General features: G+C 35.9%; 1 protein-coding gene across 1 annotated transcript in view; it reads right to left on the bottom strand.

Moving 5' to 3' along the window:
* Window positions 1-478: 478 nt before the first annotated feature.
* Window positions 479-26099, bottom strand: part of LOC112049389 (glutamate receptor 1-like) — a 116253-nt gene continuing 90632 nt past the window's right edge. Inside the window, exons 11-18 of the mRNA XM_024087249.2 lie at window positions 24129-24299; window positions 21802-21933; window positions 21591-21679; window positions 19038-19188; window positions 14383-14546; window positions 8062-8176; window positions 7339-7599; window positions 479-5333 (exon numbers count right to left, since the gene is read on the bottom strand). Coding sequence (XP_023943017.1) covers window positions 5268-5333; window positions 7339-7599; window positions 8062-8176; window positions 14383-14546; window positions 19038-19188; window positions 21591-21679; window positions 21802-21933; window positions 24129-24299 — 1149 coding nt within the window. The 3' untranslated portion in view covers window positions 479-5267. The remainder of the gene's footprint in view (window positions 5334-7338; window positions 7600-8061; window positions 8177-14382; window positions 14547-19037; window positions 19189-21590; window positions 21680-21801; window positions 21934-24128; window positions 24300-26099) is intronic.

Raw genomic sequence — 26099 nt, forward strand, 5'->3', positions numbered from 1 at the left:
AATTACCTGAATAATAAACTGCTGCGTAGGTAGAATAAATAACCAAAGAATGAAACGGGACTGAGAAAAAATAGAGGACCAAATAATATAAAAAATAAACATCAACCAATAAATATCAATATTATATACTAATATTATATATGAGGGCCTAGTGACAGTTTGATACGGTTACTATCGCGTAATCGTAATCGCGAATAAGGAGAGAAACAGCGCCATTTAGTGGCACTACTGCACAACTGTTTCAATTCCATATAAATTCGAAATTTCAATGTTTACATATAAACAATATGTAAACATTGAAATTTCCCACAAAGCATAGGTACATATAAAGTTTGTGGTATAAAAAGCACAATCCTGGTTTCATTTGTAGGAATTTCTTAAATAATGATATTTAGTTTGTAAAATATGGGAAAACGATTAACACTTTTATGAGAAACTTTTCATCTCTCTCAAACACACAATACTAAACAAATTTCTGATCATGTAGTGAGAAAGAAGTAAATAGTTCGGCACGGATGTGTAAACCTCGTGCTATAGCATTTCTCCCAACGGCAGAGTTATGGAGGACATAGTCAACCTACACCGAGGTTGGTTTGAATGTAGTGGTAAGATAAAGGATCAATGTACATATGTAAACCATATATACATAATATAACATTACCTAAATATATATAAAGAAGCAGAGCCAAAGAAAGGATTTATCGGACATGAGTATTTTGAAAATTAATTTTACTCTTATAATTTTGGGCGCTTTCTTTAAGCCCATTTGCTTTCTTTAAACAATGGGACTCTCTTAAGCATTCATATTTCAATCATTGACATTGATATTAAAAACCATCGGGCATAATTTATTATACTACTTTCCGAAAGACAATTTTACTACAATATAAAATACTACAAATACTACATTAAGGACTATAACTTCACATCTACATGGAGGACGTTCCTGGTAGTCGGATAGTGTAGTTGTGGAACTGATGGTCGGATGAGTGAGATACCAATGGCACTGGTATCTCACGAGATAATCTCGTGAAGAGAAATCGACAAAATTCAACTAATGGCAGTACAACGGGAAATATCGATAATATGTCTTTCATTGTATTAGTACAAAAGAGATGGGATTCTGGACAACTCCGAGGACCTTGGAGGAAGTTTTGCCTAAATTTCCTTTCATTGGTCGCATGTTAACACCTCTGATAGCCATACATCGATGCCACCAACTCGATTACACAACTACCACCAGGTGAGAAACCCTCCATGTAGATGTGTATAATATGTTGTTAGTTTTTACCACAATAAGTTGTCTTCCCCACTGATATCTTCAATGATCTTCACGTTTTACAAGTTATACACGAAATTCTTAAATATGGATAAATTACTATATTCTGTAAATTACTATACTATAGATGCGGCACGTCCATCTACGCATGTATTATTGATCTGACTTTCGGGCTTTCAACCTAGTCAATATGTTCTCTGGGACAAATTGTACAATGCTCAGATCCCACGAAAAATTGTGGCCCTATTAGGTTACTGGTACGGAAACTAAATTAATACTGTTATATATAGCGACTCGATCTCTAATTATTATAAATTAAAATGTGGTGTATGGCAAGGGGGGATAAACTCTCCGGATCTCTTGAATATTTACGTGAATAACTTGATAGAGGAACTGAGAGACAAAAATGTTGGATGTCATATCAACGGTAAATGTATAAATAGCTTTAGCTTTGCTGATATCGTAGTGGTTCTCAGTCCCTCTATTAAGAATCTCAGTCTCTCAGAAAGTTACTCTCAGTGTGTTAGAATTATGCAATTCTTCATGGATTAAGATATAACGTGGACAATACTGAGATGATGGTTTTCAAATCGGGTAAGGGTCCGGAGAGGATACCACCCGTTACCGTTAAAGCGAACTGCTTTAACGGTAACGGGTGGTACAGAAATTTATTTTACCTTGGTCATATTGAGCTAAAAGATGACAATGACATTGAGAGAGAAAAAACTGTCTTCTCGATTCGTTGCAATATACTAGCGCGTAGATTTGGCAAGTCCTTTATAGAAGTTAAAATTACTCTATTCAATATGTAATGCTATATGTATCTATAAGTACGTTCCAGTTTTGGCCAAACTTTCTAATTGTGTGGTGTTTGCCGTATCGAGGGTGCCCGACTTCTATTGTATTGTTAGAGCTCATAAAGCATATTTTTGGAAAATAATCGGGAACTCGAACAATGCGATACTCAGACTCGTATTGGCTATCTGTTCACCAAGATAGGAATAGAAAATTTACAATCCTTGTGACCTGTTTTGTCATCTGGAATTCGGCTTATCAACTATTCCAGTTAGACGTAGTTTTTTATACTATTTTTGACCAGTGTATATTATTATACTAAGTATATTATGTATTAGTTTTTTTTTTTAATAAAAACTATTTACACTGAGTATGATTAGATACAAATAGTAAGCTGTGCTAACATTTGCCAGCCGAATGTAATAATACTCTACTTGGTAACGTAGTGTTCACAATTATCTATCTATCTCTTATTAGAGAGAAATGTATCCACTTCGTATCGCCTCGAGCCAATACAAACACACTAACAGGATTTGTAACAAAAACGCCTCCGGAAAACTTATGGAGAGCCGTCGCCGGACAGTTTCCCAGCGAGGTGTTTACGTTACTTCGTTTATTATAGAAGCTTTTGGGCTACCTACTTCATTTAATTTATTTAAACTTTTCGTTTATATAACTGCATTATATAAACATCATTAATTTAAGCTTAAAAAATATTTACAAAAAAAATATTTAAAGTTATAATAATTTCAGATTGCCCCAGCTAGGTGTCAAGTTCTATGTTAGGCATAGAAGAGGTACAGGACAATTATTTATATCTCGAACCTGCATACGAAGTAACGTTAGCTAACAGCCGGCTAGCCGTAAGCGCTGGCGGGTGCATGGCGAGGCGATGCGGAGCTACGAAGGTCCGTGTTTGCGCCAATAAATGAGTTTTTAGCTTTAGCTGAATGTGACCTGGCCTACAGTCGGCAACAGCTGACGTACTAGTAACATCAGTAATAATCTATTTAATGATTACTAAATATTTTATTATAAATAAATCTAGCGGTTTAGTTGCGCCTTCATATTAATAAATAGATAAGTACTTACGAGTAGGTACAGTATGTATGAAATACAATGTCTTACTTACATAATATTATATTATATCTAGTAGTCGCTCGTCGCAGTTTTTCTGCGCGCGTTTCACATGCGTCTAAGAAACGCTAGTGTGAAGGAGTTATTTTATTATACTCGTAGTTCTTTGCAATTATTATTCAGCATCAAGTTAGCGCGCCATTGTCATTAATTAATAAGAATATGTCAATTCATGAGGCAGTTTTAACGGAAAAGCGTTAATTTACGTATTTAGTGTGTACAGTTTATTCGATCATTAATTACCTTATTATCTATGTATGATGAAAAATGTATCTTATATACTAAATTAAATTATGTTAATTTTTTTTTTTTGTTTTAGGAATTATATATTTTTTTTCATATTTTCACTTATTTTCCTTTAACAATCAATAACTACATGATAAACACCACATGTAACTATGCAATGTTTTAGATTTTAACTACATATACTTAAAAATGACGGAGAAACTCATAAAACAGTAATGAGAATTTGGAAATCTTAAATTTAGACAATAACTATCAATCATACCGCAGAAATTGTTTATGTTATAAGTATTAATATTATACTGCAATGATCGATCATATTAAATACAATGCAAGAACCGTATTACCTCAGCGTTTTATATGATGATCACTGAGATGGCATAAGTACGTCTATTGCTCGCTTGTATTTCACGTCTCCAATTAAACGCTAGAGAAACCTCAGCATGGACAGTCTCTTTTACTATCTTAACATTAATGACTAAGTATATCTAATAATAATAATAATAATTAATACAAATTTTAATAAGTACACATCAATATTATAAAAACGTAAGGAATATTATTAATAAAATGGAAGAACAATTTCTTATAACAAATTGGTGTCCTGATTATTACGCAACAAAGGGATAAAATATAGTTAAACACTAATCTAACTAACTAACTAATTAAAGTAAGTTGATTGAATTTCAAATTCATAAATAACTTGACTCACAAAAAATATACTACAACTAAAACAAGATAATTAGTACCAGTTAGCAATCGTAATTACCAACTTCACCTACCTACCCTGGTGGGAGGAGGCTTTGGCCATAGGTAAACCAATGGCAGAATAATCATTCTATATTTGCTAGACCCAATTGGTTATGACCATCGGGTAGTAGCAACACTGGTGCGTAAAATTTAGTCTTACTAATGCGATGGTCATGAATGATCATAAAGTCCGAAGAGAATCATCACTGCCCGATTGTCAAAGATTCTGAGCACTGAAGACTCACGAACCACTTAATGGTGACTGTGATAGATTTGTTGATTGATTTATTAATTGAGTGAAGTTGATCCTCAGAAGAACTCTTGGAATCCGTCACCTTACACACACTAGTAGTTAATACACATAAATTAACCTAAACCTGAACAGGTATACTTAATTCTATTTAAAACAAGCGTATCAAAGATACAATTACTGGGCAGAGTTCCAGAAACTGCGTGATATTTATTCATACAAAATACCTCAGTGATTGAACTTTCTAACACAAAAAATAGACTTATGTCCTCATCGAAAGATTGTTGCGAATGACTTGCGGATGAGAGATAATAATTGGTCACTAACTACAAACTTCGCGAGAAAGTTCAAATTCACTGAGAGAGCGATACAGAGATGTTTTGAACATCTCTGATCGAATTAGGAATTGGAAGATGATGGACATGGCACACAGAGTTACAAAGCTAATAGAAAGCTTCATCTACACTATTAATGTTTGTTCACAGTTATTATTCAGCTTCTACTTTCATAGCAACATTAAGAAATGTATTTAATAACTCCGTTAACTATTATAATTCTAGAACGAAATATTTTAAAAGTAATTTTTTTATTTGATAATAAAAATTAATGACATAGCGTTAGAATTATAAACGCATTCACTGGAAATACATTAAAAAAAAAACGCAAAATTAAGATAAACTCGGTTGCCCAGATATTTTTCTTCACGAAGCACTATGAGCGAATTCACGTAAGTCTTTAAAGTTGATAAAGATCAACATTGTTGGTTTGGCACACAGAAGAGCGGCGGATGTTGATGCCACCCTTCTCCGAGGATCAGACGTGAGTGAAGCTCGCATGCACCGCGTCCTCCTGGGAGATCTGGGTCCCGGCGGGAAAGTACTGAAATGAGAAGATGAATATTAGCTTACTTTTGGAGTTTACTCCCTAAGAATCGATTTTTCATTTAAAGCCCCCGGTATGAAAAAAAATATCGGCAGTAAAATTCGATGAACGAATGATAACGTTACGTTTTTGTGCGCAACCTATTCCGCGCACCTTTCACCGTGCGCTGCCGCTAATAGCGTGCACATGCGTACGGGTATACCCTAGCATTTTTGCCCGCACGCTTGTGCACGCTGATGGCGGGCGCGCACGCCGCAGCCTGCTGCTTCTCGGTTGCGCACCTTTCATTTTCAGGCGCACGTATTGAGACGTACATAGTGTATGCTGCGGGGCAACATGCACCTATTTAGACAGTCGATCTGAAAGAGTAAACTCCATCCGTGCGTCGGAGCTGACACACACTTTTTTATTATGTGTAGGTATTTTTACTGATTGTCTAAGATCAGTATTATATATATCGAAAGAGTGTTGAAACGTACGTTACGAAGCGGTTTAGGTTTACCTTTGCATATGAAGTTATTACTTCAAAAAAGGTAGAAACAGTCTTAAAAACTAAGTAGGTATACTTACAACAAAATTTAATTATGTAGTATAAATAAAATTATTTTACCTAGTCATTTATTCCGAAATAATTTATGTAGGGACTAGGTAAATGATCAAAAATGATTGCTATTTATTCAGACACATGTATGGAAGAATTTACATGGGATAACACATTTGTGACAATATTCAATTAATGACAAATACAACAAGTAGAACATAGGGTATAAACAACAACACGAAAATGCTGAACAACACAATATTGTTTGGTGAAGACAAGGGGTTGAATTTAGAGTTTTTGACTTACAATCGAAATAATTAAAACATTTTCCGATGTCTATTGCTGATTATCTCCCGCCCGAGAAGAAAGTCATTATACTGGAGCAGAGAAAGAAAAAGTTATATTATAATATATTGTTACAAACATTTTACAACGTTATTTGACGCGTTTCTGTCGTGCTGACGGTCTTTAAGTGTACACACCTCTCTACTTAAGGGCCGCCCACACTACTTGCGCTGCTCCGATATGTTCCTCTTCGCCCTCACACTGTGGGCTCTACTCGTGCCGCAATTGTTCTTTGCCTCGCACACAAAACTCCAACTAAATGTAATGGTGGAATGCGTAACGTTGCCCTGTTACGTCTCTGCCTCCTTTCCTCGCTACTTCATATGCCAGTCGTCGACTATGGCAGCAGGCAGGCCCGTTACATACAAAGCTAAACTATTTGAAGTAAAATACCAACAATAGTCTGAGAGCCGAATAAGAAACGACCTTTATCTGTTTACTAGATGAAAAGTATTTTATATCAAAGTTAATATGTCAATGATCATTGCTAACGGTTTGCCTAAAATATTCAGTCCAGGATATGATTACGATGATGCCGGAATCCAGGGCTGATTTTTCGGAGACAACTCTATAGCACCGTGGTCGTAATTTCGTTAACCAATAACCAAACTCTGCTACTTTCTTGTACCGATTTACCTGTTTACACCTGAGTACCCTGTTTACTGAATCGGTGCTTACATTTTTTTCTCTTCCACAGTGGCTGTCTGGAAGAGATCGCTCTTTAGCGATAAGACCGCCATTTGTACATCAGTTTCTAAGTGTTATTATAAGTTATTGTTTATTTTTGTTTTAATGTACAATAAAGTATATTTCTTCTTCTTCTACTTCTTCTACCCAAGAGTTGTGACGGGGAAAAAATAGTCAACCAAACGTTCGCATATTCTATAGACTTTGTCTGTAAACTAAAGCAGTAAAAATGAAAAAAAAAATGTCAATTAATCATATTCTGGATTAATTGTTTTTTGGCAAATCATTGGCAATATTATATTTATTGGCATATTTAATTTGATATAAAAAATCGTGTAGTAAACAGATGGGTAAATATTCTTTTATATTGGGATCCTCTACTTTATGGTATTCCAAAGAAAACTAATGATAGAGTTAGGTAATACTGACCCCGGCGAAAGCAGCGCCATTCCACCCAAGGCGATCCTGGTCACGTTGGGGCGTACGATGGGGAGTCTTCCTGTCATTGGACGTCATTCTTGCCTTGGCACGTAAAGCTGCCCTGAGTGGCACATTAGCCTTGGCAGCTTCAGCCCTGCCGTGTTGGCAGAATTCGAGCAAAGCCACTCCCAATGCCAAAGCCAAGCCTCCCACTAACACATAGAACACTCCTGCTACTTGACTGAGTGTCATCTCTGTAATGGTTGTTTCCTGGAATGTAAATAATTAAAATAAAAATTAACAATTTTAAATTAATTATTATTATTTAAAACATAGAACTTCTAAGTCCTTTCATAAAGAATTTTCAAAAAATCACCAGTATCCCTTCTTATTTTAAGAGTAGACTTATCCTCGTAGATAGACTTAATCCACTGCTAGCCAAAATGCCCGTCCCCGGCCCAGGCCTACCCTAACCACCCGTCAATTTATTTATATCTAAAAAAATCTTAATAATTCTACTTTAATGAAAGTATTACTTTATCAAAAAAGTATGCTACAACGTTTAACGACATTTATAATTCATCTATAATTTGTCCACAACGCCAACAAGCTAAGATCGTTGACCATACAACCGGACTTTTACGGTTTACTTTACCTCATTTTAGTATAGACACAGAATACATTCACACACAGAGTATGTACATTAGTATCTAAGACAACAAAGTTGAATACCTCGTCTTTCACTAGATCGCAGACAGGCTTATTTGTAGTCGACAGCCATTTTCGCCATAACTTCGGAATGACGCCATCTCTCTTCATGTGGACGATCGCAAGATTTATCCCTTCCCTGAAAATAGTGATATTGATCGTCAGCATTTTTTTAGTACCCTGAAAAGCTAAAGTCTCAAGCTAACATTATACGTACTCGTATTTTTCCAAAAAAACTAAGTTATTTTTTAAGTCTTTATAAGTTAGCCCTTGACTACAATCTCACCTGATGATGAAAATTCACACCCCTTTCGTTTTCTATACGACATCGTATCGGAACGCTAAATCGCTTGGCGGTACGTCTTTGTCGGTAGGGTGGTAACTAGCCACGGTTGTAAATAGCTCAAGCTCAAAATACATTTATTTAAATTGGGCTTTTACAAGCACTTACGAAATGTCAGATAATAATATTAATAGATAATGGAGACAACAATTAATAGAAAACTTAAAATTAAAGTTACTTGGGTTCCAAGCGCGCCTTTGTCCAAGAAGAACTCACAGACTTTTATTATTATTATTACCTGCTACTAGAAAGCTGTAATTTTGCATGACTGTTTACATTAGAAATATGAACATTATAAGAGATCAATGTCTTTGAAAGGGGTATTTTACGATTTTTTCGATTAAAAATTAAAAGATTGATAAAACATTAAGGATACTTGGCTAACAAAAATTAATCTCATAAATAAAAGCGCTAATTTATGTTACAGTCAAGTGCCCCTCCCAACTACCAGCTAAACGGTTGTTTATAGATACATGGAAAAACCTAAGGAAAACTATAGGTAACAGCTATAAATGAGCCATATTCGATGTAGACCACATATCAGGTGAACGCAGGTGTTAACAACATATTGGAAATAAAATTATTATTATTATCTAATTAAAAAAAACATTAATTTTTAATATTTATACAAAGTAGTGCAAAATAATTAAATGCTTGAAATAAATAACACAGGGGTTAGATATATTCATGTAGTTAACTATAATCTGTTATAAACATTGATTTAGTAAAGTTTAATCTAGGTAATGTATCTACTGAACCGATTTTGAACAAATCATACGTAAATAACGTGGTGGTTAAACGCAGGGCCTCTTCCAGTCCTTCATAAAATGGGGCATTATATCTGTATGTAATTATGTTATGTATGTAAAATATATTGTCAGAGTTATCGCAGGACATTGTTCCATTGTAGTTCTATCACAAAATTATGAATTACTTATTTCACAACGGTTCTCTAGAAAGGATGGTAAGAAAAGAATAATCAACCATTCCGTCCTCCCAAGTGGAGTGATCCTCTGCATGCAATAAGTCCCACGTGAACCGCGAGGATAATAAAATGGCAGCAGTGCGTTATAAAATGCAAATTTTAACTTGTTGTTAAAAATCACGTTCACAAATCGCGCGCAATAAAAGTGGGGTTGATATAAATCTGGAACGCGGAAGCACCTCCCAGAGACTACTGGAAAATGATAAACTTAGAAGGCATTTAGCCTACATAATTACAACGACTGAGTGACTCAGCAGTTAGGTACTGACCTGCCCTTGCATGTAACCCGTGAAGTCTGTTTCCACAATTAGTAATTTTTAAATGTAAATGGCAGCAGTGCGTTATAAAATGCAAATTTTAACTTGTTGTTAAAATCACGTTCACGTTCATTCAATGTAATGAGCGTGATTGAGTATTATATACACTAATCAGATTTTAATATAATATATAAAAGTTTGGTTGCAGTCACGAGGGATTCGTTTATTTTTTATTGGGCCTACCTAACCCTCTGCTACAAAGCGTGTTGTCTGGCTGTGATAATGTTTAATTAGTTAAAAATTACGATCATATGTTAATTATAAAATTACTAACTGGGAGTGGCAATGGTTTCAGAGGCAAATAATATTTCTTTTTAAAATAACACATTATTATTTAAAATACTTAATTGAAAACAACAACCGACACAACGTCGGAATATAGCCGACTAGTTTCCAACCCACATGGGGCCCTTAATAAACAAATAACAGCTCATTGAGTCTTATTAATAAAATATAACGAATTAATAACATCTATTATTAACCTCAGTTCAGTCATATTCTGGCAAAACAATTTTTACTAATAATTATGAATTTAAGTTTGAACAAAGGCCATGTTTCCATCTATGTCTTTCTCTAGTCTGTGTCAGTATCGTGTTGACGGGCCTCGAGCAGATTTACGAGTGTTCAGTATTCAACTGGGAATTACTACACACGAATGAGAAATGCTTAATATATAGTCGAATCTGTATTTTAACACAATTTGTATATTAGCCTATTTTAACGGTCTATTACATGGCCAGGCCTCTATCCCTATAGGATATGAGTATATGTTTGAACCCACCATGCTGCGGGTTAACGGGCTAAGCGTGATTATGGTTGACTATTTAATGGTCACTATCAGGTGTTAATGGTAACGACCAAGACCGACGAAAGGTGCTCTGCGAAGCATGGGGTGTAAAACTGACTTCCTAACTATAGGCACTAAAAGTTTCAAGGATCAAAGATAATAATCTCAAATAAGCTCAGAATTTGACGTCAGACTGATAAAAAATATCAGTCAATATTCAATTCGATGTTGTTCAATAACTTCCTATTCTCCTCCTTCTCCTCTTCCTCTCAATAAAGCCATTCCAGAAATTAGCCTGTATAAAAAGGCAGACAGACGAAAATTTTCAAACAAGTTTTTTTTTGTTATAGTATCGTGTTAGTAACTACACACACTAGAAAAATAAATTATGTGGATATTTACAAATTTTACTTTACACCAAACGTGTCAAACTTGGCCTTTTTTCCACACTTGTTTTATTTGGGACAGTACTTTTCACCCTCTCGCTTCAGTCGTAGAAAACATGCCATTGCCAACCCATTCGGCGCCGTACGTATTACAGTTCTTTTATTTTCGCTTTGCCTCTAGAAATGGACTTTTACCGACCATTGAGTTTTTCCAATTTGATCCTTATACGATTTGTAGGTATACTCCTCTCGCTTAAATTTTCGAGGCTATTCCAGTGAAAGGCGGACCATAATTTAGTTTTCTGCTCGGAGACACGTTATAAACGGTTAAGCGATATCAAAAATACGAACTGCACTTCATCTTGTTGGCTTTTCTTCGAATGAAGTCTCTATTTTAGTGATAAAACTATTTTTAGTCTAAAGCAGGACCATATACTTCCTACTTCTTGGCCAATAACTAGTAGATAAGAAAATTATTATACGAAAAACTTTATTTTATTACTCTCGGGTCGTATATGAAAAATTTATTAGATCAAACTACATTCGAAAAACAGGCTTTTCTATCTTCTGTTTTTTTTTTATTTCTTTTCGTGCAAACATAGGTCGATTCATCATCATCATTTCAGCCGATGGACGTCCACTGCTGGACTTCCAAACAAAACTGTATCGAGCCGCCAGCATCCAGCTAGTGTAACCCGCTTGATGTCTTCGGTACACCTAGTGGGGGGTCGGCAACACTGCGCTTTCCGGTGCAGAGTCGCTCGCCCTTCCAGCACCTTGGGACCCCAATGTCCATCGGCTCTTTCGAACTATGTGGCCTGCCCATTGCCACTTCAGCTTCGCGACTCGCTGAGCTATGTCAGTGACTTTGGTTCGTCTGCGGATCTCCTCATTTCTGATTCGATCACGTAGAGAAACTCCAAGCATGAGTGACTTTGAGCCTTCTAATAAGGACCATAGTTAGCGACCAAGTCTCACATCCGTAGGTCATCACTGGCAACGCGCACATGTAAAGTAAAATAAATAATTTCGAGCAGGGGAAGTTTCTTCTACAACCACATTTTTAAAAGTACATCGCTATCCTTAAATTATAATTTCGTGATAAACGACGTAGGCAGGTAGGTATTACGTTTTCTCATCTCTCCTCGGCCCGGCTAAGGATATTACTTCCTAAATAAGTTTTGCGCGAAACAAAATGTTATTCCAAACTTATTTTACTTTGTTGCGTATATTTTTTGCACACAGGATTTTTTCTGACGTAATAGAAAACAACATCTTTCAGTTATGATACGAGGAACTACCGAAAGCCAGTAACTTTTTAAATAAAAAGAACATTGGATATATTGTTTGGATATGGCCTTTTCACGATCTAATGTGTTTTTCAGATAGCATGGGTACGGTGACAATTCGTTTTACTCTTGAAAGTTTGCCGCGATTCACGATAATAGTACGTATTATGATCGTCATAAGGCAACTGTCACCATGCTATCTGAAAAACACTTTACTGATTTTAAATGTCGGATAGCCCCCATTCGCACGAGAGATTTGTAACGGATGTTAAAGAAGCGTTTAAATACAACGAAGTCATTCCCAAGTATATGGCGACACGATAGCGTTTTTAAAACACATTTTCAGTTTTGGGCGTTGGACCTTCATTTAACTTCGTACTATATTTGAACGCTTTTTTAACGTCCGTTAAAAATCTCTCGTGCCAATGAGAGCTAAGCGTAAGGTTTGTCACTTTCTTTAAGTTAAATACAGACACAAAAGTTGGAAATGAGCTATCAGACGTGGTGAAACCGGCCTTTAACAATGTAAAATAGTGTTTCCCTAAAAGGGATTCAAATGTTTAAAAGTCCTAACAAGAGGTCTTCGTACAGAAGTGGACTAATCTATCGACTAGTGACGATGAAAATTATTTTGATGATGATGATGACGATTATAAACAACTAGCAGATGCCCGCAACTTCGTGGAAACTCTTGATGAAAATAAAGACGGAGGGCCTGGGTTCGATCCCCGGCTGGGCCGATTGAGGTTTTCTTAATTAGTCCAGGTATGGCTGGTGGGCTTCAACCGGGCTAGTTACCACCCTACCGACAAAGACGTACCGCCAAGCGATTTGGCGTTTCGGTACATGTCGTGTAGAAACCGTAAAGATTGTGGATTTCTTCCTACTCCTAACAAGTTAGCCCGCATCATCACTTACCAACAGGTGAGACTGTAGTCAAGGGCGAACATGTAGAAAGTAATAAAAAAAAACCTTAACTGATGAATATTAAAATACTGCGGACTTTTCTTTTGAACCTTAAAAGATAATGAGATATACATGACCTTTTCATAGCTTTACCCGTTAACGCAGCGCACGCAACGGATACTTTCAAAAGATTCCTTCTATTTTTGCCGCATTGTCGCTGATGTTTCGCTCTCATTAGTTGTAGCTTTACGTTATAATTATCAACCCATATTCGGCTCACTGCTGAGCTCGAGTCTCTTCTCAGTATGAGAGGGGTTAGGCTAATAGTCCACCACGCCGGCACAATACGCATTGGCAGACTCAGGTTGCAGGTTTCTCATGATGGTTTCCTTCACTGTTAGAGACACTTGATATTTTATTTCTTAAAATGCACACAACAGAAAAGTTGGAGATGCATGTGCCGGGCCGGATTCGAACCCACACCCTCCGGAATCGGAGGCAGAGGTCATATCCACTGGTCTATCACTGCTCGCTTTACGTTATGTAACCCATAAACTTTCGTTATCGAACACAAAAAGAATTCTGCAGTTAAAATTAATATTTCCTGTGGTAGTAAGTTTGACCAACCAAACGAACTCCTTTATAACATTAAGGGTGACTTACACCACCTACTAATAAATGTCCGATGGTGTAACCGTAAGTTTTCTTACTTTATGTCAAATGTTACAGACTAAACTTGATCAGGAGGGTTATTCTGTACGATGTTTTGTATAACTTTCAAGTGTGAGTTTCAAATTCATCTGTATCTTTCTCTTTCTATAGTATCGTGTTAGACAGATAGAGATAGAGGTGAATACAAAACTCGCACTTGCGAGTTATTTAAAATATAGTTACAGAATAGGCCTCCTGACATTTGTGTGCGGTGAAACCTAGGTATACGAATAGATGATTAGTTTCTACTAGCAGACGCCCGCGACTTCGTCCGCGTGGAAATCAATTTAAGCTTTCAACCCCTATTTCATCACTTTAAAGATTGAATTTTAAAAGTTTTTGAATCACATTAAATTTTGTATTTTTGTATGATTTATGAAAAAAGATTTAAAACTGTATCTCTAAAAACGAAGTACTTTCCATACATCCTTTACACCCCTATGTCATCCCCTTTCATTTTTAATTTAGGGTCAAAAAGTATCCTTTGTTTTGCTCCAAGGTCCTATTGACCATTATACCAAAATTCATCTTGATCGGTTCAGCCGTTTAGCTGTGAAAAGGTAACAGACAGACAGACTTACTTTCGCATTTACAATATTAGATTAAAATAAATTAACTTACCTTAATGGTGAACCCTTCATTGTAGCAATACCGAAGTTAACTTGCTTGTATCGGCAGGTGCGTGCGATGCCACAATCACTGCCTCTGTCACCCACGTGTCGGCTGAATTCCTCCTCTTTGATCTCCACTTCTTCCATTATATTGTTTCTAGGCCCCAAGTGACTCTAGAAGTATATCAACTGCATGTCAGATTATATATCAAGGAAGCTAGATATAAATCAGACTTAACTGCGTATCGTTGGCCGAATGGTAAACTTTAGCAATGGGTTATTCCCAGTTGCAATTCATACATGAATAAACGCATCGCATTTACCCTGAGGATTCATTACGTACCAGTAGTGCATATCCTAGTTAAAAACTTGAGCACCCCGCTGGTTATTCCTTTCCTAAAGGTATCAGCATAAGGAACAAATTCTTGTTTCATTCAATAACAAGTTAGCCCTTGACTGCGATTTCAGTTGATGATAAGTGGCGATGCAGTCTAAGATAGAAGCGAGCTAACTTGAAAGGGGGTTTTTTATTTACTCATATCTTTAACGGCGCAATCGTACCGGAACGATAAACCGATTGGCGATACGTCTTTGGTAAACCAAAGCTAGTTTTGAACCAATTTAGAATTAAAATCCTTAACTAACCCGAGGTGGGTATCGAACCCAAGACCTCTCTGCGCAAAACTGAAAGAACTGCCCCAAAGATCGTAGCCGACTTCAGACAGTATCAGGCGACATGTCACTGTGACGCTAATAAACAAATATTCTTTCAGACAACGTGTAGCAAAATTCTGAATTTTCATAGAAATACATAAAACACTTGAGAGACGTGATGGTCCGGTGGACCCTTCTGCCTCTGATTCCGGAGTGTGGGTTCGATTCCGATCCGGGGCATGCACCTCCAGCTTTGTGAATGAAATATCCTCCAGCTAATGTGAATGAAATATCGTGAGGAAACCTGCATACCAGAGAATTTTCTTAATTTTTCTGCGTGTGTGAAGTCTACCAATCCGCATTGGGCCAGCGTGGTTAACTATTGGCCTAACTCCTCTCATTGTGCGAGGAGACTCGAGCTCAACAATGAGCTGAATATGGGTTGATAATGATGATAAAGGTCAGTTGTGTAGCGGCGTCACTGTCTGCTGTCGGCTACGAATTCTTAAACCCGGAGTTGTGGGTTTGGTGATGTTATAGCTTATGCTTCTGAGATATCAATACGGTCGTTGTCGTAATCATCTATGAAAGATATAAAGTTGAATTACCTCTCATATGAAATCTGATGACCTATATTGGACCATAGAAATATGATGATGAAAATGATTACCCTTAAATAGTGGCGTGATGAAAAACAGAGCGGGAGGATACATTAGATCAGAAGGCAACCTGACCTTGTATTATTAAGACTTAAAAAATATTAAGACTTAAAAAAATTTAGTAAACACAGTAAATTGTCGGTATCGTCTAACAACATAAAAATAGAATGTTTACACGTAAAAAGTTGGAATGATTTTCTTAAAATATAATATTGTGTGTTTTGATCAATTATTAAAAATTGCTCACGTCTGCACATCTACATGGCGAAATTCGTGTTATGGCTTTTATAAAAACGCGCACGACGCGCTGTGGCAATTAAAGAACGATTAAATAGCGAAATTCGTGTCATGGCTGACATGCTATTCGTGGTGGCTCGGGTGCTAAGATGCATTAAAACTTCAGATTTATCAATTTATTTTCTGTTTATGAGAGTAAATTTTAATGTCAGCGCTAATAATTATGACGAATAAAAAAGTGTTTTACGGTAAATAATTACGTGAGTTTGTTGAACCAAGCACTAATCGCAGTTTTATCATGACTAAAGAAAAATATGAAATGTATATTCATTTAAATATAAACAGAGAAGAAATGAATAAAACTGAAGTTTTAATGCGTCTTTACACCCGAGCCGACATCGACATGTTACAACCTATCCATCGTGATATGGTTAAATCAATGAATGATCAGAACGCGTCATGCATTTTCTTCAATGCATGACGCGTTCTGATAGCGTCAGCCATGATACAAATTTCGCTATTTGGTCTTTCTGTGATTGCCACAACGCGACTTGCGCGTTTTATTTAGAGCCATAACACGAATTTCGCAATGTGGATGTTTTACTGAGACCATAACGCGTTGTGAGCTATTTTTGCGCTCACTGAGCGTTTTCGATCTTTGAGCGTAACATAATTAAGTAAATGATAAATTTTATCTTGTTTGTGTTATCTAGTAAACTATATTCAAAAACAATTTGAATAAATATAAAAACAAAATAAAATATTTAAATAAAAATAATAATTATAAAATAAATCTACAAACGGAGTTTAACACCTCCTTTTTTAACCTTTATATCAAAGGTTAAAAACATAGTTGAAATGGGGCACACGTTCTATAGCTGTTTCTTTCTCTTATTTATTATTGTTATAGAGAACAATCTGCTATATCTTATGTTATCCAACAAGTTAAATTTCCAATTTATTATTAACAATTTAACTTTACTTAAGAACAATTATACAACACAGATCGGGCACCACGTACTTAAAGTAATGAAAAAAAAATTACAACAGTTTTTTTTTACTTTATATGCCTTATAGTTTTCATTTCGCCATTGTTGGCTTTAAAGTTAATTGGAAATGTCGGAGAGTGAAACAATTTCTCATTCATAGTCTTAATAGTGTAAGAGATAGTGTTAGCTGAACATTTATTAAACCGCCAATATTTTACTAAGGATTATTTACAGTGGATTCGGTAATAAACGCCCTCTTCGTCACAACAACAACAACATATAAATAAATAAAACATTATAAAAGAGACAGGTATACCTAAGAAAAAATATATCATAGCAAACTAGAGTTAGTGCCTCGAAGAACACGATAAACCCGATCCCAATTTTTAACCTCTCTATCTAATTAAATATAGTGCAGTGATTTTTTTTAAGAGAAATGGTATCACACTAAGTCTGCCAATTCACTCATTAGGTCGATCGAAGCAGCAGCTTTAAATGCGCGCTCTCAAGAGAGGAGAGAGCTCTGCTCACACCAAATTTCTCCACACATAACAATTTGGCTGATGATGATAAAGTTACGTCTGGTGATGGCAGGCTCTTGGACTAAAAAGTACGGAGTGTTCTCGTAATTAATGTAAGCGGAAAGCTACAACGTCTATTTGGTATTCATAGCACGTAAACAAACGTGAGCTTTGAGACGTCAACTTCAAATATACCTAGGAGCTTCTATTACTAAAAGTGTCTTTGCTAAGGTCCCCCACACACTATAATATTGACAATAATAGGGATGTGACAGTTTTTTTTAAATTGTTTGTATAAATTAAGAGTATGCTAATATTAAAGCATTTTTGTAAAAGTAACAGGGTATCTGGGATAATTACTTTCGGAGCTACAGGGACTTGAAGGGTCAGATTTGCGGCACTGCCACGGATCCCTGAAAAACGCCTCATACAAAATGGTACGATTAAGGTCGTCGTCGTCGGTACATAATAATCGTTAGATTTGTATGGGCGTTCAAACAAAATTACTAATATCTTCGTTATTGTATATATAAGTATAAACATAAACGCACTAATAACAAAGATATTTGGAATTTTGCTAACTTCAGAAACTTCTTGGTCGCCTATTGCACCAGGCACCTATATGAATGTAATACTGTTAATGACTTCAAGCAACCATATTTGGTATGCAAAAAACAGGTCTTTTTAAATACTGCCCTGTGTGTCATCAGTCACAAAAGCCTTGAAATTTAAACACAGCAATACTACTTGGCGGCAGAAATAAACACGACGGTAACACTTCCCCGGATGTGAGTATCCATGTAAAGCTCTACTACTACCTCAATGTTTTAGGAAAACGGATTTTTAACAATATTTAATAAAGAACGAACTTGCATAGACCTATAGTCGGAGGATTAATTCCTTTTTTTTCTGTCTGAGTAGGTGCAAATAGCTCCCTGCGGAACCACTATGCCGTCACCGGAGGGTTTGGGCGAGCGCAGAAGCATCACCTACAGTAAAATGATAAGTGCAACTGTTACTGAAATGTCATTTACGTAAAAACAGTAACAGTAACAGTTGCACTGGCCAGTTTACTGACTAGAATTAATCCTTCGACTATAGTACCTACTACCTATATAATTGCCTTTCTTGATGACTGTTTACCAACAAAGAAATTAGGAATGAAGGAAGAAAACTCATATCATTTCATAACTTATTTATTTTAAAATTATGTATGGTTTGTTTATAAAATATATTAACAGTATGTAATTGTTATAAGCTTATTAATAAAATTTGTTTTCATTAATTTAAGAACAAGCTAATTCTAATTATTATTAGGTGTGAAATGACTAGTGATTTATATCCTCATTTTCCATTTGTTTGTTGGTAAACAGTACTCATCAAGAAAGGCTGTAGTATAGAATAATACCATTTATCTATTAAATTTTTTTACCGCACATTTCTATCGTTCATAAGTTTCCATTCTAACAATTTTTCTCAAACAACTTAACTTTTGATTGGTGAAGACGTGCTTTGCGTGGATATTATTGACAATCGCCAGGGCTCGCTTCGCTGTTATGCAGACATGTGTTTACCTGTATCGCTTAAATCATGAGTGTGCCTTACTTCGGTTTTTATTCTTGACTCGTAGTGGAGGATGGCTGGGTCGGTGATGCGTTCGACGATGAGGTAGGCGGCAAGATTCGCGGTGTACGAGCACACAAGGATCAGTGCAAAGAACCACCACACTGTTCCCACAATCCTCCCCGATAAAGACCTGTACATATTTAAACTATTAGTGCACCCGCTCCAATTACGTGCAGATGGAGAATGTTCACTAATTTTGAATGTTAGCTTTCTTATAAATAAATAAAATAAAAATAAAAAAGCCTTTTATAATTACCCATTTACATAAGATAATATTATTATACTTTTTATACAAAACAAAGTAGATAACACTTTTATACTTAGTACATTTAATGCATTATATCTTTTTATTAATAATTTTTATATTTTTAATTGTATCTATTTGTTTTTCTGTTAGTTTGTACAATATTTCTATATAATTGTTCGAAATAATTTTTCTCGAGTATTTTTATTTTTGACGGAGAAAACAGAAAGCTAACATATTGGATAGAACTTTGCGGAAGTTCATCATGATTATATAATGATTTATTTATTTTGCTATCATCCGCAAACAGCCGACGAACCCATGCGACAACGTCATCCAGCTCTACAACGTGCAATTGCACGTGGTAGAGTCAACATCTCCTGAGGATGCTCCGGTTTCGGGAAGAAACGTACGTAGAGAGTATTTTGTCGGACCTGGGTGACGTCGTCGCATGGGTTCGTCGACTTTTCGCGGATGATACGTCACCCGTTATGGTAATATTTTTGTAAGATTTAATTTTTTCTAGATGTAAGTTTAATGACTGAATGAAGCAGTCAGCATTATTATTTGACGGTGAGCGATAAATACCTAAAGTAAGAATATTGTTATTTATAGTTGACTGTAACCAGGATGCATGAGTAAGCTGGATTTCTGTTACATTGAAGTTAAGCGAGTCCTTTATATACATAACTACACCAACACAACGATTTAAATGAAACGTATGAGATAAATAATTTGTAAATTGTGGTAAAGTTTTGTCCTTATTGAGCCAGCATTTTGTTAAGATTAAAACGTTAGGCTCACTATTTAGCTGTGATAAGACCACTTGAAAGTCATCAAAGTTAGAGTAAACGCTTCTGATATTTTGCGTTATGATAGTAATGTCCTTATTTTTAATACTAGTGTGATTAGGAAGGTCACAGATGTCAGATTGCACTGCTTTAGATGTTTCTGCATTGTCTATATTGTGACTTTATAAGTGATCTGCCACAGTGCCACTCTATAGAATATTATCTCGACGGCACAATGTATTCACATGTTATCACGAGGCGATTATCGGGCCTCCTCTTTGAGTTCTTACAATACATTGTCCTATATCTGGGACACGCACAATTTAACGCGAGCAACGAAATTTAATCTACGACGCTCGCCACATACTGCATATGGGCCGCAACGCTTTAAATTTGCCAAAATCTATAAAATATCTGAACAAACAAACGGCGAGCTGAACAGTGTACGAGCGTTATCTAACAATTTATCTTTACTATGAACAATAAATTTACTTTGCTATTTCCCGTGAAAACCTGACAAGTTAGGTTACGCCACGCAGCTTGGGCAATTCGTCAAAGTTTAGGCCTCATGAGATGTTGAACTGACAATGTTCTTTGCAATGTGTGGATGAAGTCACTTTGTGAATGTGATTTAAACTGCATTGTGATACATCCAACAAACGAGCTTGGTAAGAGGATCTCAAATATATTTTTATTGTAATTTTGAAATCATAGTTTTCAAGGTATTCAAGAAAATATACCATACCCGCCCTTTTTCTCCGAAACTACCAAACCTAAAATATTTAAAAAATTTTAGAAGTTAGCTTTCTACTTGAACGTCAGCTGGGCTATTCACTATATTGGTCTTTATTATCATTATCAACCTATTGAAGTGGACAAAAAAGTGTACATACTATATGATATCCACCGTAAGCACCGGTTTGTAATTTGTATCATATTATGTGGATGACATTTTGTCAATTGATTTGTTTTTTATTTTGACGGGTTGATAATAAATACAAAAATAGGAAATAGGTCCACAGGTCAGTTTCAAAAGCCTCGTCACGCGAGTTAAACTCTCAGTTGACCGGTTTTTTAAATGATATACAACCAATTGAGACGGTAGGGTAGAGTTTACAGTGTTACACCCCGTGCTTCAGAGAACACGTTAAGCTGCCGGCAGCCTTACAATTGTTATTGATTATTTATAAACCCGGTATGTCATGTTTTAAAAAATCTGGAAAAATTCGTACATAAACAATTGCAAAAGTTAGAAACAATTAAAATATACACATTAATAAAAATAATTCTACACTAGCTTTGGTATTAAATAAATAATTATTAATAAAAATATTAAATAATAACCACTGAACGCGGTCGTGTAGTCACTTTAAATTTTCGATGAAATACCACGGTTTGGAACATATTGATTGGTCACGTAGTCTTTTACCCTATTGTGGGCCTCAAGTATGCTTGTTACGAATAGGAATGCCTTTAGAGGTAAATGTCATGCCTCACCTCGGTACGACGTCACTGCCTTGTTGCATAAAAGATCCAAGCGAGAACCAAAATGAGTTCCAGATGCTGAATTCGTTGTGCAAGATTATCTACAAATGAAAGACATTTCAGACTTATATTATCAATTTATTTTATACGAATGAGGGTTTCTTGTTGACTTTGAAACCCTAATAATAGTTACATCTATGATCTTATTTTTTTTTATACACACCTCATTAGTATTGCTTATAGGCTGATCCAAATGGCTATCCGTTATTGATACTGATCGCCACTCCTGTGGGGAGAATCTCGACACGAGAAACAATACAATGCTCACCGCGAAGAAGCTGAATATCACACAGAGCTGTAAAAAATAGTTTTTATTTACTCTCATAATTATCGTGGTACTACAAACATAGCTTTAAGAGTCGCAAAGAGGAAGTGGCAATGGGATAGGCATACAGTTCGAGCAAGTTAGAGACATTGTAGTCCAAAAGATGCTGGAATGACGACGCGGCACCTTACAGAGCAGTGTTGGTCGACCCCACTACTTGGTCATTGAATGAATGAATGTATAAATGAAATTTTATTTATTTTGTCCACATTATATTAAAGGTACACTACTTTATAATTGTTTTGGGCTATAATTAGATAACGTTACTTGTGTGGCAACAAACCAGGCCCTATCGGGATCATAGGGCCTTGTTTCACCCAATGAGTGAATCATAGCAAAAACTTTCACGTAAACATTTTCGTAATATTCTTTAATAATATTCATAAATTGCACCATTTTATACAATTATAGATGATTTATTATTTAGACATTAAGCTGGATGCTGGTGGCTCGGGTGTTTAGAAGTATATATAATAGCTCTATAACATCCGTCAGTTCATAATGATGATGATGTAATGATACTCATATCCAATGGTCGACACAACTGAAAAGCAACATACGCCCGGATCATCATAATCACTGTCAGTTAGAACCGGCCAATGATGAAGGAAACATAAAATCTAGGTGGAACGATATTTTAAAGAAAAATAACAACACCATTTACATAACGACTGCCTCGTACAGACACCAAGATTTTGATGTATGTGGGACTTGATGTCCAATTGAATCAAGCAAAGCAAATGTGAGCATTTAAACATTAATATAGATATAGGGGTATCATATATAATTATATACCCAAATGGGTACCAAAATATATAAGATACCCCATTTGGGTATATTTAAAAGCTATGAAAATTAGCCTATGTGGCTTCAGATAATGAGTTGGGTTCGAGTTCTGTGTCGGGCGACGAAATATTGAGCTTTAATTATTTTTCAAAAAAAATCTCGGTATATTTTTTTGTGCTACACTCCCGTACCTAGCAGAGTACATTCAGACGATCTGATTTGATCATTGTCACTAACATCTATTGGTAAATTCGTTGATGACACTTCCATGATATGCGGGCGACGGGGGGAAAGATTGCGCGGTTGTGAAATCGTGCGTGCGGTGAATTGAGGTGCATCAGTCGTAGGTTTTTTTGAAATCGGTCCAGGCGTCTTCGAGTAATCGGTGTACATACATAAAAAAAAATACCAGTCAAATTGAGAACCTCCTCCTTTTTGAAGTCGGTTAAAAATAGGCTGATTGGAAAAATTTATTTTTTTATTAAGAATGTCCGGTGAAGTGTATTAGTTTGGTCGCTTCGTCGACTAGCTCGAGGCGTATCCAAACATTTTCCCGATAAAATGTTCATACATGTTTATGACAGTTCTTGGGCTACTGAGCTGCGTTGTTTAGTTGTTTGCTGATTTATTGCCATTTGAAACTGCACCGCCTTTGTATTAGCCGTTACTTTGAGGGCAATGTAGTGGAGTTAGGAAAATGTATGGGAACTTTTATGTTCAAAAATATCGCTTTTACCACAAAATTTTTCAAAATTGCACTTATTTCTTTTAATGTTATTTGATACCTCAGACTAAATGCAACAATACCAATAGTATGAGTTTAATGGATACTTTGAGATCGAATTCTGTTTCGGGTAAAATTACAGATTTATATTATCTAAATGTCAATTTTTAGTTTTTTCTACGTAACCTAAAGACTCAATTTCTTCAATGTTAAAAATAAGTTATAAGTAAAAAAACTTTAAAAAAAAGCGTTTATTTAAATGCTCTAAAAAGAAGAAAATATTTTTTTCTTTCAACGTTAACTATCAACTTATAACCTCATTACATGTACAACTTAAATGATAATAAAAGCTTGTCGCGAAGATTAATTATTATCTATTAGCATTAAATTAAAAATTGGAAATATAGTAAACTTACCAGATCAATTTACATAATTAAATAGAGGTGGCAAAAACTCAGCTCCTACCATTTTTAAGTACCTACGGTAGGCAAGTATCTAGTTTCGATAACCATAGCTTTGACCAGTAAGGCGCTTGCGCTATATGGCAAATATTCTTTTTTTAAGAAAAAAAAAAACATCTATTTATAGGTGCTATAGTAAAAATTCGTTAGGTAAATAAAAAAACACGTACATATTTTCTTCACAGTTGACTTACCCATATTTCCTTTGACAGTGGACGCAGAAAACTAAATGTGCCAGACAATAATTGCTTCGGTGATTTCATACGTTTGATGGGTATCTCTACTGACAGGAACGGTTCACTGAAATCGATGACTTTCTCCCTTTCTGGCGTTATGGACAACGGTGCGATAGCTATATCTGCTTCCTGTAATAAATGAAAGTCGTTAGTGATGACCTACGGATCCGAGACTTGGTCACTAAGGGCCTTATTAGAAGGCTCAAAGTCACTCAGCGGGCGATGGAGCGAGCTATGCTTGGGGTAATCGAAACATAAATGTGGAGATCCGCAGACGAACCAAAGTATACTAACATAGCTCAGCGAGTTGCGAAGCTGAAGTGGCAATGGGCAGGTCAGATAGTTCGAAGAGCCGATGGACGTTGGGGTCCCAAGGTGCTGGAATATCGACCCAGCACCTGAAAGCGCAGTGTTGGTCGACCCCCGACTAGGTGGACCGAGGACATCAAACGGGATGTAAGGAGCCGCTGGATGCTGGTGGTTCGAGATCGTTGGTCTTGGAAGTCCATGCAAGAGGCCTATGTCCTGATGATGATGATGATGACGAGTAATGAAGGCCTATTTATATAGTTTACTAGCTGATCGCCGTATAATCATAGGTGTAATTTAAACATTTGTTATTTAAAAAAAAAAAATATCACGTGTCACAAACGTTGAAGGAAAAACATCGTGAGGAAACCTGCATACATGAGAATTTTCTCAATTCTCTGCGTGTGTGAAGTCTGTCAATCCACATTGGGGCAGCGTGGTGGACTATTCGACTCAAACTCAGCATTGAGCTAAAGTGAGTGGGTGAATGAGTGAGATATAGACAAATTTCAACCAATGGCGACGCAACCGGAATTATCGCTATCTCTTTTGTTGCGCACTGATCCGAGAAGAGCCCGCAACAACCTCAGCCAAGGTTTATTTTGGTTACCACCATTTTACAAATTTACATAGCACTAAGTACACAATATAGTGCAGTTAAATCACGCTTTTATATCGTTTATCTGGTCTTTCTAAAAGCTTGCGTTTGATAAAAACTTTGAAATTATTAAAATACATGCCAGTGGTTTCATGTAGCAGTTTCTTATACAAAAGTATGCAATTACCCTCCAAAAAATTACTAATATTTTGTATCCCAAAACCTAAAACCTTGTCAATCTAAACCCCAAGACCGCCAACCTGCATTGGGACAGCATTGGAGGTTCAAGCTCCAGAAGGATCGTTGCATCACATTAGGAGCGAGAAAAGACGAAATGAGCAGGTACCTACTCTTTATAATAATACTTATATAAAATAGTTTTCAATTTTATTTATTTTTAAAATCTGTGATATGAATTTAGGTCAAAATAATGCATACGCAATATTTTAAAAGTTACATAAGCTTTATATATGTTTATTAAAATAAAATAAAAAGCCAAAGATTTCTGCGAGGCATTGTTCTTAATAACTACAATACCTCCTCAGGACATCTGATGTCACTTTATGCTCCTTTAATTAGATCTTTATTCTCGACTACAGCTGTGTAATATGGTTCCCGTTGTACCGAGGTCGGCACTAGGCATACAGTTCCATTCCACTTTGAACCTTAAGTTTAAAATGTTTAAGATCACAATTGTACACCTCGACTGACATGTGTAGTATACATACATAAATAGTTTGGAGAACGCCCAAAACAAATTAAGAGTTCCTTTTGTTCAATTGTAGCAAAAAACCTTTACTATTCTATTGTTCACAAAGTGATTGTCCGTATTACTCTAAAAGTTCTCTGCTTTTTTTCTTGTTAATAGTTTTCTGCCATTAGGTTTATATTTCTTGTTCGGGGAAAATAAAGGAACAGACCTCTAAATACTGAAACTTTTGGCTCGCAATCGAAGCACCAACTTACTCGCCACGGAATCTTTAATCTGTGGTCTGGTTTGTCTATTTTATGACGAAGATTTT

Source organism: Bicyclus anynana, chromosome Z (genome assembly GCF_947172395.1).
Source record: "Bicyclus anynana chromosome Z, ilBicAnyn1.1, whole genome shotgun sequence".
NCBI classification, from domain to species: Eukaryota; Metazoa; Arthropoda; class Insecta; order Lepidoptera; family Nymphalidae; genus Bicyclus; species Bicyclus anynana.